Below are 21821 nucleotides of genomic sequence, written 5' to 3'. Positions count from 1 at the left end.
TTGCGATTTATATGAAACATTGCATGTTGATAATTATCAACTCCTTTAATTTATTTTGCGATTTTTATGAAACTTTGCATCAAATCCCTTTAGGGGGCGTTCATTGATCACGTGATCGATTTTTCAGGGATTTTTGGGCCCCCCTCCCACCAAACATCAGGTGTATTTTTAGTTAAGTAAAATTTTTCGGACGAATTTTTCGAATTTACAAAAAAATTGTATTTTTTTTTGAAAATTTAGGTCTAAAATCTAAATCTAAGTCTAAATGCACTTGATATCTTACTAGACTCCTCCTTCTCTCACATGATTTTTTGTGATTATTTTGCTAAACCCCCTAAAAGCCTTACATGATTAATGGATGCCTCCTAAGGTACATGATCTAATTATAATTGATCACCTTAAAATGTGCAGTGCAATTATAAAAATTATTTTGGAAATAATGGGCACTATTTTAAATATTGCTAAGTCTGAATTTTCATTTATCAAAATTTCATTATTTACACATATCTGGATGTATGTGCCTTAAGGAAAAATGCCGTTAACATCTAGTTATAAATATATTTTTCGATTCTTGGCAGATAATTGATACTTATGATTAGATTCAAATTAGCCATGAACGAATTGTAATTGTATCAAAGCACACAAAAATTTAGTATTACAATATATACAGGAATCAGGTTTTTTTCTCAGCTGGTACAAAAAATACTCAAGCGAGTTCCCCAATAAGAATTTTATTTTGTGGTCGAATTCAATATCGATAACCATCATTTTCCCTTAACCTATTAAGTCAACATGTACCTCCTACCCTCAACGTTTATATATTTCACGTGCCGTCATTCTGTCTCGTTAACTTGTACTTTGTTTTTGAAATTTACGACATATAATAAGCTTATCTCTAATAAAAAGGCCCATTGACGATTTTCCTCGTATTTCGTGAGAGAATCAATTTCGGGCATATATTGGCCAATATAAAACTTTTACGAGGCAACGAACGATTGACATTGATTTGCGCAGTTTTCTGCTTATTGTCAATTGTGGCAAAAGCTATTTTATTATGATAAAAGAAAATTGGAAGAGAAAACGATACATGGTAATGGATACTACAATTTATACATCTGTACCTATATCCAATTCAATAATTATTTATTAACACATTGGATCGTAAATTACTCGTTTGTGTTACACAATACGGTTTATAATAGCTTAATGCAATTATGTTTGCGAAATGTCGCAACCAATTATTAAATCAATTTATACCATAACAAGAACTACTATTACTCAGCTGTATAATTGTGCGTCCAATTATGGAGTTGGATGATAAAAAAAAGTATTAATTTTATTGAGTTAAAGTAATCGATGATAATTAATTGATTGGTAATTTAAAAAGAATGGTTAGTTGAAAAAATGAAAGACTAGGCATTTAAAATAGTGCCCATTCAAGGGGAAGCCTGCTTTAGATGTTTAAAAAAAAAATCGAAAAATTTTACTTTCAGAATTATTTCTTTCAAATTACATCAGAGATTTTAATTCGTCGACTATTTGCGTTTTAGACTTTTCATGTTCCATATAATATAATGACGAACGTTCCATATAATAATTATATGGTTTATTCTGATAAGCGAACGCTAACGTGTGAAACTCATATATATTTAGTTGGAAAAGTTTTTAATGATCATATCATGAAAAACTTTTATCCAATTAAAACGAATAACCCATTCAGCTATTGAAATTTACTTCAGATTAACAATATTAATTAGCAACCGTACATTTTCATATTATTCTATCAATTTTACTCCCAACGATGTTAATCCGACATTAACTAATCTGATCAAATCAATTCTCATTATATAACAATGTAGTAATTACGATAGCTAAATTTAATAACTTTATAAATACATTATTCCCCGATTGACATGTCAACCTGTATTTATATATCAATTTGAGAAACGCGATGTTACTAAAATCGGTTGAACCCTAAATGTATTAATTATTAAACAGAACTATGAATAGTACAGAATGGATGGGAAGCTGATTATTTTTGGTATAAATAAAAATAGAACTGAAATGTTTTAGTGAAGTTTGTATCAATCGCATATTTAAGGAAAGGATTTTGTTAATAATTAATTAATGGGAGTTATATTTATCTACAAGGAAATTCAATTATCTATGTAAAAACTATTCTAATTTTGGTATGTAGATATATCACGATATATTTTTTATTGATATAATTTTAAAGTGAAATTTTATTTTTGATGAATTTGTTATTAGTTAAAAAATTGATGGATTTTTATAAATTCTATTTTAACGGTTTGAAACCATCGTAGAAAATAAATTCTATTTTTTTGAAAATATGGAAATTTTTTTGAAATATTGAAATTTTTTTACTTTTCTTGGAAGTTTTTGATACCCATTCTTGTCGGTTTATTTGAGTTACAAAATTTCCAATTTTCGACCGTTACATGGCATTTTTTTTTTAATTTTTTGTTGAATCTCTGAAACGACTGCCTTTGCAAAAACTTAATCAATTCTTCATTTTCTTTGTTTTTAATTTTTTTTATCATTATATTTTAAAAGTTCTAGTGGATACACCACTGGGGTATCTACTAATTTGTAATAACCTTATTTTAACATATACTTGCCAGCATTCTCTGCTTAATATAATAAAATTTATATAGATTGCAGAATAAAATAGAATAAAAAAAATTCTTCATTACGTCCATTCAAGTAGAATGTTTTTTGAATCATTCAAATCGGATGCTATGTTCTCTCAAAAACTCCGTATCTCCGAAACGGCTGGGCCAACATTTGTCAAAAGCTAATCAGTACGTCTTGTTATCAAATTTGTATTCATATCCATACACACACTCACTCACACAAACACATCACTTTTTTTAAGACCTGCCAAAATGTTCAGAAACCTCTGAAACGTAAAGATATATAAAAAATGTTATTTTCGATTTGTTTGCGATTACTATAACTTACCCTACGGGAAGTTAAAAAATTAATCACTGCAATCCTTTTTTTTTGAATTTAGATTTAATGAATGATGACATGAATCAAGTGTCAAAACGTATAAATAAAAACATTGGTTGCAATTTATATGAAAAATACATATTTGTAATGAATTTGGATGAATTCTTCCCATTGTATTTGAGTTCTATTAAATTATATTAAAGTATTTTTTAGAATGTTGGGGTTCGCCCGTGGATTAGTGGTTAGAGTTATGGAATTTCAACCAAATATTCCAGGATCGATGCCCGACTTGGACAGTCTTATGTTAAACCTTTAAAAAATTGTCTTAACATTTCATAATTAATATTAATAATAATCACATCGATTTGGGACAACCGTTTGGCTTGCCATCTATAAAACCACGTGGTAGCTCATTGGACTCATTGAGATCTGATTGCTATTAAAAAAATAAATGACTTTACTATTGCTCTTCCACCGGTCAAATTTTGCTGATTCCAACTCAAAATTAACTCTGTCCGCATTATTAGCCTCTCGGCCAAATGTCGAATTCCCGAGCCTATGTATCTGTATCTGTATCTGTCTGTTACCATAATAATCATTCATATCGGCATCATCCTTTGTAGATAATGTGATATAGTTGATTGATTTTGACAGACCATAGAGACCTGTTGTTGTATTGAATGCAGAATGAGAATAGAGCCATAGGTAATCCGTCTACTGAAATTGCACAAATTGAAAACACAAAACTGTCGGCTGCAGTCGAGAAATAATAATAATAGCCACACGCGGATAAACTAGGAGAAAATTGATGAGTAGAGGAAAATTTCCCTGGAAACGGTCATAATAGTCAAAGGTTAGACTTATGAGAGAGCGTTTCGAAGGCAAAGGAAAAACTTCCTTAATATCGACATGCAGACACTGAGTTTAGGTATTTAGTCGTTAGGAAATAGAATGTTGCAGAAACTTTCTAACACAATAGCTGTAAACCAATTGTCGTCAGTTTTCAACTTCGCATAGGGTAAGTTATAGAAATCGTCCTAAAATGAAATTTTTTGCATATCTTCACGTTTTAAAAATTTCTGAACATTTTCGCAGATCTTAGAAAAAATGGATGTGTTTGTGTGAATACAAATTTGATAAAGAGGAGACGTGCTGATTAGTTTTTGGCAAAGGCAGGTCTAGCCGTTTTGGAGATACGGGGCAAAAAGTGCCAAAAATGATATTTCAGTTTTTGAGATAACAGAGCGTCCGATTTGAATAATTCAAAAAACATTTTACTTGCATTGACGAAATTAACACTATTGAAATTTTTGTAAAGGCAGTTAAGCGTTTTCGGCAATCCAATAAAAAAGTGAAAAATAATGCATTGGCGGTCAAAAATGAAAATTAGATATATTTAATTAGATATATGTTTCTAAACATTTTGGCATACCTTAGAAAAAATGGAAGTGTTTGTGCATGTGTGTGTGTGTGTGAATACAAATTTGATAAAGATGAGACGTGCTGATTAGTTTCTGACAAACGCAGGTCTAGCCGTTTTGGAGATACTGGGCAAAAAGTGCCAAAAATGGTATTTTAGTTTTTGAGATAACGGAGCCGATTTGAATAATTCAAAAAACATTTTACTTGCATTGGCGAAATTAACACCATTGAAATTTTTGTAAAGGCAGTCCAGCGTTTTCGGAAATCCAATAAAAAAGTAAAAAATAATGCGATTTGGCGGTCAAAAATGAACATTAGACATATGTACATCGTATTATCAGATATTTTATAAAGATTATGATAATAAGTACAAATTTTGTGTACATTTATAGGGGTTAGACGACTATTTCGACTCCTAATCAGCTATGCAGCGCGATTGCTTAAAAAATGTTCAAAAAAAATCAAAATATGAAAAAAATCAAATTTTTCAAAAAAGTAAATTTTTTTCAAAAACTTCAAAATTTCTCAAAAATATAATTTAAGTTTTGAAAAGTTTTTCTTAATAATATAGTTTTTAGTACGGAAAGCTTCAGCAATTAGTCTTAAGGCACGATGCCATGCACCACTAGTTTCAAAATCTATTACAACTTTTTTTTTTAATTGAGCTATCCTGTAGATTAGTGGTTAGAGCTAGAGGATTTGAATTAGAAGTAGATACTTGCCTCGGAAAAGGAAAAAATATCAAAATATTAAAAAATTCTAATTTTTCAAAAAAGTCTTTTCTTTTTTCAAAAATTTCAAAATTTTTAAAAAATGTAAATTTTTCAAAGTTTTGCAAAGTTTTTTTTTAATAATTTAGTTTTCGGTATGGAAAGTTTCAGCAATTTGTCTTAAGGCACGATCCCATGCATGTTTGTATTAAAATCTATCATAACTTTTTTTTAAATTGAGCTATTCTGTAGATTAGTGGTTAGAGCTATAGAATTTGAATTAAAAGTAGATACCTGCCTCGGACAACCTGTTATCAAGCAGCAATGACATCGATTTTCACTTTAGAAATATATTACAGCCCTTACAGAAATTGCAAATATAAATTTATCCCCCGTTTGTATTTTATAGTATTTTTCTGTGCATTATATTTCATTTCGTGGAAAATTATCGTATGTATAATACGTATCATTTTTTTGTTTTCTAGTAGATACTGGGTATTTTTATCATAAATTGAATCCTTTCAAGGATAATTTCTTGAGAGTCTCTCACATATATATAGTCTTGTCATATTTTATCGAACGATAGTTCGTAATTCTAAGAAAGGCTTCACCTTTTTAACTTCATAACGGTAAGAGAGGTTTCACATTTTGTATTATTAACGAAATAAAAATAGTATTATGGTAAAATTGAAAAACTTCAATTCCATTCTAATAATTCTTTCAAACTTGTAGCCCAATCGGCTTTAGTCGCCCTTAATTCATATAATTACGACAAAGTTTATTTCATGGTCTTGTAAAACTTTTCGAGGCTTTTTTATGCTGGTTTTTTTATTCATTTTGAACATGAAATTCTACTTTAGACATTCGATATATCTGAAGTGGAAATGATGAATTTTTTATTGAAAAACACAATGTTGACGAGAAAGAACGGCAGGAGCTGCTAGACTATTTGTTATTTTATTTTTCTGGAGTTTTGTATTGAAAATCTGATATTTTTAATAGGAAAATATTATTAGAAGTTGTCGTATCGAATATCATGGATATATATATATATATATATATATATATATATATATACAATATTCATGATTTAAAAGCTCTCGTGTGTCTAAAAGTATCACCTAACTACATATCAGGTTCTCAGGGTATATAATTTAGAGGATTTCCACGGTCGTATATTAGGATTACTAAACTCAAGTACCATCAAATTCCAGGGAAAATTACACGGAAAATACCACCAACATTCCTCTATAAACACAAGCAAAAAGCTAATCAAGATTCCACTAACATCAAATTACAAACAAACAAAATACACTTGGTATAGTTGTATTACAATATATTTTTATTTTACAAAATCAGCAATTATAATTTTATGGTGCAGCACAAGGACAATAATTTATGCGGTTTTGCTTTGAGAAAAGTGCTCTAGAAATTTCATGATATTGAATTTTTAATCAGGCTCTGAAAGTTCTTATGAATGTTAATGAGAATGAAAATAGGTTTTAATAGTCCGTTGGAAACGTTGGTACGCATTAATGTATAAATCTATAGCATAAATATATATAAATGTATATTTATTTAATGCATTATTATTATTTATCTTTAGATTCAATTGTGTTTGCAAAGATAATTTAATAGTATCTAAAGCAAATATCTTTACTTGTGTATAGTTTGCAAGAATCTTACTTGTGTATAGTGTTTTGTTCTTACCATAGTGCACTTTACAAACGAAGTATATATCTATTTTAGCACCAAAACAAATAATCAATGAAATCACTCCTAAATTAGAATAATATTTTTCAGACGCCAAATATATTTATGCAAAACTTTTTAAAATTATTTACGTTTAAAGTAAAGATGTTTTCTCTACGTTTGTTTTTTTATTGGACTGTCTGAGACGTCTAAATTTTAACTGGCATATTTATATTTCAATAGGTCAATAGCATGCTTTAAATTCTTGTTTTTTTTAACTATATTTTTTATAATTAGTACTACTTATAAAAATATAGTTAAAAAAACGCACAAGAATTTCAGTCAATTTAAAGTGTGCTTGTAATTTATTTATATTATATATATTTACTTTTGAACTTTTTTGGACAGCTACTCTTTTTTATAATTTTTGAAATCCTCTTTTTTCATTCAAAAAAATTAATTATTTATTTTATATTTCATTCATTTAATTTTTCAAACGTACCTACAATCTATAGCTTGACTTTTCTACTTTCAAATATAATTTTTAGTAAATGTACATTTTCATTTTTAGTGGGTGATTAATTTGGGAAAAATAATCAGTTTCAATATTTTCACAACAATATTTCCTAAAACGTAAAATGAATTAAATTACATATCAAATTAATATTTTTTTCAAAGGAAACAATAGGCTTTTGTGTTTGATGAAAATTAAGATCATAAATTGATATTTATTTTTTATTTTGCTAAAATATTGTTTGAAATTCAAGTTATTTTTCAAAATTACCCTTTTTGTGTAAATTAAATTAATTAAGAAATTTAATTAAATAATTTTTGGAGAAGTAAGTAGTCTTTTGGTTTAGAAAATTGAAAATATAATGTGATATATTTTAAAAAAATATTTTATTAACACACATTCGCATCATCTTAAAATTAAACTTCTTGAGTAAAATGAATTATATGGAAAAAATTCAATGAATGCATTTTTTTAGTATAAAATTAAGCGTTGGGTTCAAAAAAATGAAAATGATAACTAGATATTCATGCTTTTTATTTTATAACGCTATTTTTTTATATTGATTGCCTCAAAAAAAACTTTCTTGTTTTTTATATTTGTGACAATTTTATTCTGATGCTTTACAAAATTTTGATTTTGAAAATCATATTTGAATATGAGATGGAACCAACTGACGTAAAAAATAAAATTTCATTTTGCTGCATTAATTTGCTTGATATAATTTTTGTACCTTGCCTATCTGAAATTCCTAGAAATTCACAAATTTAATATTTTCCTCCATGTGTTTTTTATAAAAGCTTACACCTTTTGATTGTGTTTATTATTAATTAAACATTCTTCATTTAATAAACTACAGAGAGTATGTATATGAAACTTGCAAACAAAGGCAAAAATTTATTTCGCTCTTAGTTTCACGGAAATACGTGACGTTGTAAATGTCACTAGGCTTAAATATTCTTTTAATGAAGATTTATTAAATTCGTAGAATTTAATAAAAGACTTAATAGTATCGATGTATATGCAATGTAGAATCGAATCTACCAACTTTAAATTTTTGTCACGATAATATTTTTTTCTAATATTGATGAAATCAATTTACTATATTATACAATTCGAAAAGAAAACTAATTCAAGCAATTTTTTTATTTGAATGTGACTTACTACGTATGTTAACATTAGTTGGTGAGGATCATTATGATAACTTTGATATTAAGCGGACTGTAAATTATAAATATTCTATCATCATAAGATTTGTGAATAAAACTACTATTTAGATGTATTAGATATACAAATTTACAATTAAATAACAAAACAACCAAATATAAAATACAAATAAAGGAGTGCTAGACTAATTTAATTTTGTGTCTTGATTTTATGAAACTTGATATTACGCCTTCGTTTAGTAGAGCATCTTCAAAAGTTGAGGTCTTGTTTTCTGAAAAAAAGAGCAGTATCAGAGACGAAGAAAAATATTTCACAGCTAAGTAATACTCAGTTATAGCCAAAAATTACTGTATTTGTAAGATATCACATATAATTAGTAACAATAGATATTTATAATATGAAGGGGATGGTACCACTGTATTTCTTGAAGTCAAAATTAATATATACAAAAATGTCATAAAAACTGTTGGCTTTTAGTAAATTAATCAAAACGTTGTGGAATTTATGATTGTTTAGTTGACGTATTTGTAAAGGTAATAAATTGAACAGTTGAATACCAAAACCATCAATTGAATTAAAAGTACTATTAAGCTTAAAAGTCGATCCTTTGATAGTTCTATTTCTTGTGACATAGTGGGAATCAGACATGGAAGATAAATTAAAGTACTGGGGATTATTTCTTATAAAAAGAAGTGTATTAAGTAGGAATATGTTAGGAACGGTAAGAATGTTATACTTCTCAAAAATATTTCTGCAACTTGTCATCGAGTTAATAGAGAACATGATTCTTAACGCTCTTAACGCTCTTTACGATTATTTAGTTTATGATATATATTGAACTTCACTCTACAACCTTCTTCTCTTGTTACTATTACTAGTCTCTCTTATTATTATAACTTACAGGTATTTATACTCATGCAATTGTATCTTGTTCAAATCTTGACCATTAGTAATATATCAAATTCCTGAATATTGTATTAAATTTATAATTCCAAATCGTTTCTACTTATACTAAAGTGTACTAGAAGTTATGTTTACGAAAACTCAATTTTGAAAAAAAAAAATCACATGCTTTAGTTTCAAGTTTCATGACATTATCATTATACGCATTTTCTATTCTAAAATTACTTTACACGATAATCCATCTAAATATTCCATCATATAATATACTTGACGCAAACAACGATGTTTATATTATTTAACACAACGAGATCGGTTTATTTTATATTCAGCCCTCCTGCCAGGACATACATAAATGCATTACGTTTTCATTAGCATTAAAACTAAACTTCAGAGGGCGGAAAATAAAAAATTGCAGGATTAATAAAACAAATATTATTATATTTAACGAGAAAAAATGATCTTTCTGTGTATATTTAGAAATTATTATAGGCTGATTTACAACAAGTCACAATGCAAGCCTACGGCATCGCATATTTTGGCAGATGTTCATATGAATCATATACGCGCGTATTTTGAACCATCAAGATATATTTAGAACTTAAAATTTTGTATATGATCACAGAGTAAATATATAACACCTCGATAAAAATCAGAAGTTTAATATTCCAATTAGGGAGATAGATATTATTTGAAGTCAAATTCTGGCTAATACAATATCCTCGAACAAGTTTTCGCATATATTTTGTAAAACCAAATGGTAAGCGTTAGCGGCCCCAAAGATTTTTTTTCATTTTTTGGGTCAATTTTTATTTTTAACTTCCCGTAGGGTAAGTTATTGTAATCGTCCAAACATCGAAATTGAAAATTTTTACATCTCTTCACGTTTTAAACGGTTTCTGAACAATTTGGCATACCTAAAAAAAATAGATGTGTGTGTGTATATGTATGTATGGATACAATTTTTCGTCCACGTTTTCGGGCGCACGGATCAACCGATTTAAATGGTTCAAAAAACATTCGATTTCTATTGATAGTGAGATGTGCTGATTAGTTTTTGGCAAAGGTAAAGAATGCAGAAAATAGACTTAATTATTAACTAAATAGAAAAAATAACAATTTCCAAACCCAATAATTTGCAATATCATTCGGTCAAGGCTGTCGTTGAAAATTCCAGTTGCAGTTAACTAGCTAGAATTGAAATTGCCAATAACGATAATATTGATCGTATTAAAGCAATATACATCCAGCAGAACAAATTGAGGTGAGAAGGAAGATATTCTTATGGTAATTGGATAATAATAATACATCGCCAAGAGATACTAGATACACACTGACCTAACCTCAAAATAGCAGAAATGACAAAATAAGTGCAACGCTTCAAAACCTATTTAAACTACTTAATTTTATTTATTATTTGATACCTAATTTTATTTATTATTTTGAACAAAATAAGTATGACCTTGCCGATAGATTTGCATCCGAAAATACATCCATTACAAAATTATATATATTTCATTTTCCCCATCAATGTGGAATTCAATTAAATTTCTAATTATGCATTTATAAACTGCAAATGCATTTCGATTGCACAGAACTATATTTACGCCGAAGCTTGAAATGAATAAAAAGCAAGAAATGTATTGTTAACTGAAAAGCTTTTATGTAGAAATAAAATCAACAAAAGTCTCTCTGTATATAATTAATCGTATACAAAAGAAAATGCATTTTGATGGAAATAACTGCATTTATTGCATTATAGAACTCAATAAAATGCGAATGATTTAATATGAAGTAGACTTAAATATTTTAAAAATATAAATTGAAAGAATTAACCAAATGCCTAATAAAACTGTTTTTACATTGTATCTAAATCCAACGCTTTTCGTCAATGGAAAATTTACAGCCGAAATCATTAAATATTTACAGTCGAAATCGAAATAGATTTATTGAACGACCATTGCTTGGAATTTATTAAATTTTATTTAAGGATTTATGTTTTCCAATAACCATAAAAATATTAATATACGTGATATATATTACAAATTTTAGTTTATTGCTCGTGACGAACGTCGTGCGTGCATATTTCAATCACAAGTTTAAAAGGAAGCCTGTTTTATATTTTATTTTTTTAAATTTCGTGTTTGAAAATAAAAATTAGAGACCTACATGCGTTGGTTGTAAAACTATAGTAATATTGTAGAAATAAATGGCAAAAATTACAAAAAACCACTTATCATTGTTTAACATTGAAAACATTTGAACTGTCATCTGCTAGAAATGTAAATACACTTGAAATTTAAATTTAGCTGAAATTATGAGCCTAGATAATATTAGAATATAATATACAAAAAAATGTAATGTGATTATTATTTCCGAAAAGCAGCTGAGTTATGTCGGAAATTAAAATAATATAAGATACAGTCAACAGTATATATTTGGCAGATGAATTATATAATTCAGTTTACATAACGCAACGAGTCCAAAAATTGCATATACATTACGTTTTGAAACTTGTGCATTTTGCATTTTGGTTTACTTTACTAAGTTATTTAACATTACAAAAAATATTTCTACTTAAAAAACATGGTTTAGAACTTTGTTTCATGTGTCAAAAATTCATTTGTTTGGCATTGGATATGCAATATTTAACAAGTTGATCGTAGATTGAAAACTAGATTTTATAAATTAATTCACCTAAGATTTGAACATGAACAATAATGTTTATTAAATTGTTAGTAATAAAATGTACTTCAGAAATTATAATTGCCAAAAAGCAACTAATATATCGTACGAGTTTATGGAAATTATAGACTGAATTATTGAAGCAATTATGTTGTGTGATAAAATCAACTGTCATATTGTTCTTTTACCGCAGAGACTATATTATTTTTTTCTAAATTTCTTATACTGCTTATGCTAAATATTATGAATAGATCACAAAGACAAGACATCAAATAGGATATTAAAAAGAATAAGATAGGATATTTAAAAAAATTGGAACTTTTGAATTGTAGACGTGGGTACAGGACAACGTCTGTCGGGTCATCTAGTATTATTATAAGTAAAATCTCCAAATACAAGTAAAGACTCCTAGACTATTTTAATGACTCCTAGCAAACTTGTAACATGGCAATTGCCTCTTTCTTCCGCTTTTCACGGCGTGAACCAGCGTCAACATGTTTTTCCTAGAAATAACGATCTTATAATATTACACACGCACGACTTTCCTACTTTTCCGCTTTTCCGCTTTTCCCATCTGAATCGTTTTTCCATTTGCCTTCTCAGAATTATATAGACGAGGATGCCAATGCACATGATTCGTATAAATAGAGATGAAAAGGCGGTGGCACTTTGCGGAATTTCATATATGAATAGAGAAAATTGTGGAAATTGTGGAAAATTCGAACGTTCTACTACTTAATTATGGGACTTGTAATTTTAAAATGTTTAAGATGTAAGATGATACGTCTCTCGAGCTTTGCATACTAATGAATGATTCTTAAATAGTTCTAGAGCAATGCATATAGTATATACCATCACGTTTATATGAAAAACAATTCAACCAGCCATCGACTTAAATCGGGAGAATAAAAACTGAAAGGTCAATTTAGGGTTTTTTATACACGCATCATAAAAAATTGAAACTAGTATTAGTAATTACTAGAACTTACCCTAACGGAATTATATACACTAAATTACAAAGCTAAAATTATTTATTTAAAGTATATAAGTGAGGTTTAGAAATTTAGTCAGAATTAAAATCAAAATCTGAATTATTTTCGATGTACAAAAAAAAATCTAAAAACAATTGTTCTGTCAACACGAGCAGAAAGTTTTTTGAATCATTCAAATCGGATGCTTAGTTCTTTCGAAAACTGCCATTTTTTAGCACATTTTGCTCGGTATCTCCGAAAGGGATGGACCTGTCTTTGCCAAAAACTAATCACCGCTTTTCCCCATCATTACGAATTGATAAAATTTGAATGTTGAAATTTGAAAAATTTGAATGTTTTTTAATCATTCAAATCAGATGCTCCGTTGTCTCAAAAACTTGATTTGTTTTTCCTGAACTCTTTGCTCCGTATCTCCGTAATGGCTGGACCTGCCTTTGCCACACGGTCAAATTATGTCAATAATTTTAATATATTCGTAGAATTCGTTTTAATTAATTTCGGATTTAATGCTTCGTCGTAACTAAAATGATTAATATAATAAATTGTTGATTGATTGCGCACGGTTTTATTTCTAAGCCGGTACAAAATTTATTCTATGTAGTGGGTAAATATATAAAAATAGTATTCAATTAATTAATTATCCACCAAAGAACTAGCATGAGACGTTCGATTTACCACCTACTCTTGTTATAAATTTATAGAACGTGTAGGCCACGATTTTCCAATCAATGCACAATTATATGCAACAAGGACATCTGGGCGACCTACAAAAGGCCACCAACGAGAAAATAATAATTAATTAATTCAATTTTATTACAAGTACAAACAAGGTCAAGTGTAGAAAAATTATAATTAATATTCCATTTTTATTCGCAATAAAATTCAATCTAGAAAACTTGTCTGTTTTGTTAGTGAGCTTAAAGCTTCTTTGAGTTTGTGTTTCGTATCAAACTTTATAATAGATTTTCGAACTTGGAGTAAACTTACCCGCCGTGGACAGAATTTCTATGATAATATTTATTTTTCGTATGTCAACACATACTTTTGTTATAGACTGAAAGTTAATAAAGTAATAATTTTATTGATATAATAAAACAGAGAGCTTCTAGAACTAGAAAAAATAGACTTTATACGAGCTGTACCTAGTAAGTTGCATTTTTATTATAATGGCCATTTATTGAATTTCTGTAGGTAAGTTATTGTAATCGTCCAAAAATCGAAATTGAACATTTTTGTTTTAATTTAATATTTGCCTTAAGGCACCACTAGTTCATTACTAATTTATCGCACATTCCAATTTTAATGTTTCAATCTGTTTACATTTTCTACGTGGGTGTAGTAAACTTTGCATGATATTATTATAATAATAGTTTTTATACGTTTTTCTGATAGCACTCGCAATTTAATTGCCCCAGAAAATCAATATGCTCATTAAAGAACTAAATTTAAATTTATATCAAAACATAAACGATTTTGTTTATTTCAGCATGTTTATTTCATATATTTTATTTGTATATGTTACTAAAAATAATCCTTGAATTTATTTAAACATTTGGATTAAAAATATGAATGGAAATATTCTTGTGTACTGTATAACTTTACACAAAAATATTTCTTTTCTATTTTTTTTTAATGTGTAGATAGAAATGAATATTTTACGAATCGATGAAATATAAAAACGTGGAGGAAAAAATGATTTTATGAAAAAATCTCGACGATAGCAAAACAAACAGACATAACAAGATATGTGCAAATACTGAGAAGGTTTTTTCTGAAGACTAAATAATAAATAACAAATATTCGAATTGTAGAAATGTCAAAGGAAATAGGAGATGTGTCTGTTTTTTTGCAGACAGTTTGAAATTTGAAAATAATATGGGTATAAATTCTATACAATATATGAAAATAATTTCTGCAAATAGATTTTGAAGCTTTTTCCTTTATTCTTAGACTTATTTCATAAATAAACTAGATAATTTTGTTTAATATAGCGTAAAGCGAGGCATAAAGGTCCAATTTGTGATCCATTTACATAATGAAATTTTGAATGAAATTTGTAGAAAAATTTATCTAGTAATATTTTTATCAAAATGTAAATTTTGGACATTTTTTTAGATTTTTTTGAATACTTTAGAAATTTTGCTCAGGCTCTACTTAGTTTTATAGACATTAGTAAAAACTAGATAAAATTTACTAAAATCTAACAAAATCTGTTTATACACTTGGATATTGAAATTTTGAATAATTTGTAATTGAATTGCGTATTATTGTGTTTTGATCACTAGCAATATGTGGATTTAGGACATTTTTTCTGTTTTCTTCAAATAACTTTTAATAGATAAAATTTTAACTAGATAAAATTTACTAAAATCTAGTAAGAACTGTTATATACACTTGCATATTGAAATTTAGAATAATTCGTAGTTGAAATTAGGACTTTAGTATTTTTAAGAACATTTTTCTCTTTTCTTCAAATAACTTTTAATTTGATTCTGGACATTATAATTTTTTTCTAAAAGCACAAACTACATAAAATTTACTTAAATTTTTTACATCTCGCATATATCTTTCTTTTGACCAATCTCATCTAAAATATGGTCATCATGGGTCACTCCAATCAATATAAATACAATGAATCTTTTATCCCAACTTTAATTATTTTATAAATCTGGCTAATAAGTAATGTAAAACCACTAATTACGAAACGACTTAAGATTCTTCCTATATTTAATCATTTTTTCCTCGTCCTGAGGCTTATTATTAAATCTCTGCTCTTCGTCTGACTGGCACGAAAGTCTCTATGGAAGCTTTCTAAGATGAAATGGAATTCTAAGGTAGTTTTTAATGAAAAACGAAAGCTTCATTTCGTGTTACTCTATCTACAAGATTTGTTTTATTGCAGTCACGTCACGGAAAAGGATAAAGTAGAGTGGAGATTAATTTTGACATTTGGAAAAATAAGGGATGGATAATAAAAATACATTGAAGTTTAATTTTATTTGATGATTTTAATGAAACTATGCAAAATGAAAAAAATGCATTGGACGAGCTTTTGGGACATATAGCGTGTCAATATTTTTTTTTGTTTTTCTAACATCTTTTTGAGGGTGCCAAATTTTTAACTTCCCGTAGGGTAATTATAGTAATAGGCCGAAAATCGAGAATTGAAAATTTTTGCATTTCTCGACGTTTGGAAGGTTTCTGAACATTTTGGCATACCTCAGAAAAAATGGATTTGTGTGTGTGTGTGTTTTGTATGTCCACATTTTTTCGTCCACGTTTTCGGACGCACGGATCAACCGATTTGACTGGTTTAAAAAACATTCGATTCCTATCAATAGGGAGATGTGCTGTTCAGTTTTTGGCAAAGGCAGGTCCAGCCGTTACGGAGTTATGGAGCAAAGCGTGCAGAAAATAGAAATCGAGTTTTTGAAAGAACGATTTGTATGATCCAAAAAACATTCAGTTCGTAATAACGGGGAAAAGTGGTTATTAGTTTTTGGCAAAGGTAGACCCAGCGGTTTCAGAGATACAGAGCTAAATGTTAAAAAAATGGCAGCTTTTGAGAGAACTAAGTGTCCGATTTAATTGATTCAAAGAACTTTCTGCTTGTTTCAACAAAATAATTGCTTTTGGAAAAAAAAATTTTGTTTCTAGTTTTTTTTTCTCAAAAAATATTTTTGTAATTTTGGATTAAAAATTCAAATAATTACTCGGGCTAAGCACCAATTGCGTTTAGACTGTTTATGTATTGGATCACTTTTTCAATTTTGTGAAAAAACTATTGAAAAATGTGAAAATGCCGCCAAGCTAAGCACAGTATAAGTGAAAATGTCGCACAGAATTATTTGCAAATGCGCTTAGACTGTGACTATACGGGAGCATATTTTAATTTTGTGTAAATTAGGCAACTATTTTTTTTTAAATTGAATTCGAAATGAAATGACGATTGTTAATGTTCTGGCGATAAATTGATTTATGATTTACTCAGATATAACAAGATAACAAGAATAATGAAAGTTACAGTATTTGTAATAATATATTTGAAAACGTTTAAAATTTCTCGAATATTTCATTACGGTACGGGAAGTTCTAGCAATTTGCCCTAAGGCACCATGCCATACCACTAGTTTTTTCAGTAGTATTATGGACTTTTAAGCAATATTTGCATTAAATTCAAAATATCAGCATGCATTGTACTTCCTCGGCAAAACTATTACCGCCTCCACCCCACTCTCATATGAAATTCAACTATCGATATTTGACGGATTGATTAATATATCTATTAATAATTTTCATTTCGTATTTAAATGAATAGCTCACAATGTCGTGTAGTTACTAGTTGTTTCCCTCATTATATTACCGGTACAATGGATTCTCTGTTCATAGAAGCATGCCTGTTTATTTTGCGCATATGTGACTGACGGAGTTTACTTTGCTCCGGCCGGCCTCTGTTTCTCTCTCAAACCTGGCTCATGCGCAATTTTACGCTTAGGGACTTAATAATAATATCACCGCAAACATAATAACGGGCAAAGGTAATTTTCGGATGGAAATATTATTGCATTTGCATCAAACTGACCGCGACGTATCAATGCGATTGATTAATAGTTGATGCGTGTCTAACTGGCAAATGATATTATTTAGATTCAGAAATATTTGTGATAAATTTTTACTCAACACTGTAAGAACGGCGTCATTAGTTGGCAATCCATCGATTGCATTTACTATTTGAGGTGTATTATTTTTTAACACTGAACGCCTTAAAAAAACCACAAGATGTCCTTTCTAATTGGGATATAGCAGCAATGTCTCAATCTTGTTTAATATAGCGTAAAGCGAGACACAAAGGTTCAATTTGTGAGCTATTTACATAACGAAATTTTGAATGAAACTTGTTGAAAAATTCATCTTATAATATTTTTAGCAAAATGTAAATTATTATAGAAATTATTCTAGAAAGCCGATGTCACTGCTGCTTTTTATCGGGCTGTCCGCGGCGTGTATCGAATCTGGAACTTCTTATTATAATACCATAGCTCTAACTACTAATTTACTGGTAAACTTAGAGATCTATATAGAATACTAAACAAATAGTTTTTTGCGGTATAATACTTTTTCCTAGTTAACATCCAGAGGGAGAATTTTATGATTTTGCGAGGAAATTCATTTTACTAAGCGGGCGTCCATTAATTATATAATATGATCTATTTGCATAATATATATAATACAATATATTGCAATTTGCAAAATTGCGCCCCCCCCTCCGTGTATTTTTAGTTATGAGAAAAAATTGTAAAATTTTGGAATTTTTTTTGTTTGGATTTTTTTTAAATTTAGTTTAAAACTAAATACAAGTGATATCTTGATTACCCCTCCCTCCCTCACGTGATATTTTATGATTTTTTGTCAACCCCCCTGAAAATCTCACATGATTAATGGACATACTCCAATGTTAGGTTTTTTTGACATTACAAGTCATTATGTATCGTTTGAGACCAAATTTGGCAAAATTATGTATGTGCGTATGCGTGCCATTTTTTTTCTTTCGTTGACGTTTTCTCAAAATTGGTTTAACCAATTTCCAAAATTTAAAAACTAATTAATGAAACTCGATAAGTACATCCGACCAATGAAATATTTTTGACTACGTTTAGGCCCAAAAACCTAAACGAGTTTTTTAATTTAAAAACCATTCGAAATAAATAATGTCTCATAGTTTTTTGCAAAGATCAGCTGGTTCGTTTTTATTGATGTATTTTTTATAGTTTATATTTTAAACGAACATTTAAAAATATTGTAGATCTGCGAATGGTATAATTATAAAAATTCATTGAAGTTTGGATTATTGTATTGTCACAAGTTCAAAACGAGGCAATATTTTTCTTATTTTAATTCTGAGCTCGTTATAGTGTAATGGTTAATATCGTGGGCTAGCTCTAACTAGGCTCAGATTCGAATTCAACCTTGGCCACCTTGATATCAAGCAGTGTACTATCAAATTTCCACTTGTCAATCTATCACGGTCACAAATATAATCTCAAGTGAAAATCGCCTTTTTTAGTATTCACATATAAGTCTGCACATATTTAATATGTATAGTCTACAGTCTACACATAAAAAATCATAGAATCATTTAAATTTAAAAATTTAAATTTTAACTTATTATATTCAGTTTTTTTTAATTCCTCTTCGAAATGTAACAATTCAGACTTGAAAGAAACTATTATGCAGAGTAAATAGAAGCTCATTATTAAGTGAATGAATTCCTGGAAAATCTGTAATATAATTTTCACCACCAGTAAACTTCTTCCAACTTGAATTTTCTCAAAGTCAATAATATATTGCAGTTACCTTAAATCTTATCCCGCAAAGTTCAGTACTTCTTCATTTATCATCTTGTCGATCAGTTTATCTTTTCCCAGTCAATTTTTCCGGAAACACTTTTTGAAACCTTCTAGAATATTTTCATAGATCATAATAATAGACTTAAAATCCATGTCTATGATCTATAAAGATTCATGTTTGAAATTCGTAATTTTATTTGAATTTTACAAAAATGGTGACACTGTTTGTTTGATAGTAATGTCTTATTTTTTGTGCGATCTTCGCCTAAGGTTCTCTTGTGCAGGATACGTCTTTAGGTAAAATGTTTCACAAATACTTCAGAAATATATACGTATTATATATATATATATATAATATATATATATATATAGTATTGTGTCAGTATTCCATTATTCCCATTGTAAATCCGTTTAATCAACGTTCACCTGGATCTTAATCCATCTCGTAGCACAATAGAAAATGAAATGTTCGTTCGTTTATAAAATCTTCATATAAGCGCCGAGATTATTATTATTCGTGTTTCGACATTTTCGCATATATTTTTCCTTTGGGAAAAGCTCTCGTTAAAACTGAGCTCGGCTCCGGCTTTTCTCCATGATAATATGAAACACGAATGACTTATTTTCTTCCTACACACAATGTACGAATCATATACATTTCAGAATAGATTTGTAAAAATCATTTGAAGGAAAGAAAGAATTTATTTTATGAGACGCTGAACATTGTCGTCATAAAAATATTAGTAAATTTTGGTATATTGTTTCCATTACTATTTTTCTCTGTATATTTTAAAATATGAATGAAGCCGCAATAAGGCAACAGCATGCCGGTTTTCCATCGATTTTCCCACTGCCTATTTAGTTTGTGGACAAAAGGAATAATTACATTGGATTCTGTTCTGCCCATTTTGCATTGTATGTAATACGGGTTTTAAACAAAGAGAATTTTTTATTTTCATCCAACGTCCAATGGATCAATGGATTTTGTAGTACGTTTGATTTAACAGTACAATATTTGCTGTCCGTGGCGGTTTTTGTCAATATCGAGTTGAGGGACAGTTTTGGATACAAAATTTTATACCTTTCTAACTCGTGTTCCGGATACCCTTCTTGAACCCTTTAGTAAAGGACTCTTGAAAAACTTCAAAGATAGGAGCAAGAATATACTTATAGTTTGATTTTTTCTTCGACTATATTTTTTCATTATTTTTTCATATTTATTACATGTATTTCTGTATATTCTATAAAGTATAGTTGTTGGAGATACATGTATTGAGTACAAACCCATTTCATTCTTACGTTATACTAGATAATAAATTACTAAAATAAACTTATTTTATGTATGCGTATTTTATTTTAACTTATATTATTAAACTTTTTTCCACTAATAATGCATAATTATTTATATAATTATTTGTGAAAAAAAGAAAGGAGTTTAAAATGAGTTTTTTACCATTTTTCATAGCAAGTCAATAAAGATTTTTCGCAGAAAGTCCTCAATAGTCCAGTCATTTGGTCGTCTTGCCGGTACAGTACTCCGGGAATTCTGTAAATTGGTAATCTTATAGATTTCGAGGTGCTCTTTACGGAAATCAACTTTGCCACCTCAAATTTGAACGGCAAGTTGCCGCCATATTGAAAAAATGGCGTCAAAAAAACAGCTTTTTTAAAATATCTACTTTCTGGCTCAATCTACGATAAAAGTATCTATGTACGAATTAAACTAGAGAAATTTCCTACAATTTCTTAAAAAACCGTTTTTTTGTAAAATTGATAGTTTGAGAGTACGGCCGCCTCAAAAACTTTGCTGCTCTCGCCGTAGTATCAAATCTGTCCATATATGACAGCACTTCGTACTTGACCACATTCTCTCTAATTGAATATTTTCAATATTAAATTGAGCGAATAAGATCTAGAAATAAATAATTCAAATATTTTTCTGTTTTTTTGCTGATTTTTTAACGCTTTAAGCTACTTGAAGCTATAAGGTGCTACTCAAGCTATAAGTATATTTACAGCTACTTTGCCATTGAAGTGTTAAAAAATAGCAAAAAAAAACGAAAAATATTTGAATTAGATCGCTTAAGATCTTATTCGCTTAATTTAACATTGAAAATATTAATTATTAGAGAGAATGTGGTCAAGTTCGAAGTGCTGTCATATATGGACAGATTTGATACTACGGCGAGAGCAGCATAGACTTTGAGGCGGCGCCGTACTCTCAAACTATCAATTTTACAAAATAACGGTTTTCTAAGGAATTGTAGGAAATTTTCTCTAGTTTAATCCGTACATAGCTACCTTTATCGTAGATTGAGCCAGAAAGGAGATATTTTAAAAAAGCTGTTTTTTGACGCCATTTTTGCAATATGGCGGCAACTTGCCGTTCAAAGTTTGAGGTGGCAAAGTTGATTTTCGTTAA

The 21821-nt window shown here is 28.7% G+C and overlaps 1 protein-coding gene across 3 annotated transcripts in view; it reads left to right on the top strand.

Annotated features, from left to right (window-relative positions):
* Window positions 1–21821, top strand: part of LOC113372996 (cAMP-dependent protein kinase type I regulatory subunit) — a 65842-nt gene that overhangs the window by 19773 nt on the left and 24248 nt on the right. Inside the window, exon 2 of one of the 3 annotated variants that reach the window (XM_026613336.1) lies at window positions 17856–17873. The exons of the other annotated variants lie outside the window; for them this stretch is intronic. Within the exon in view, the coding sequence (XP_026469121.1) occupies window positions 17856–17873 (18 nt within the window). The remainder of the gene's footprint in view (window positions 1–17855; window positions 17874–21821) is intronic. 3 annotated transcript variants of the gene reach the window in all.

Source organism: Ctenocephalides felis, unplaced genomic scaffold, assembly GCF_003426905.1.
Source record: "Ctenocephalides felis isolate EL2017-DRISC unplaced genomic scaffold, ASM342690v1 CF-g0.4_SCAFFOLD_01604, whole genome shotgun sequence".
Taxonomy (NCBI): Eukaryota; Metazoa; Arthropoda; class Insecta; order Siphonaptera; family Pulicidae; genus Ctenocephalides; species Ctenocephalides felis.
The sequence above is the reverse complement of the archived record's forward strand: the minus strand, read 5'-3'. Positions and strand labels throughout refer to the sequence as shown.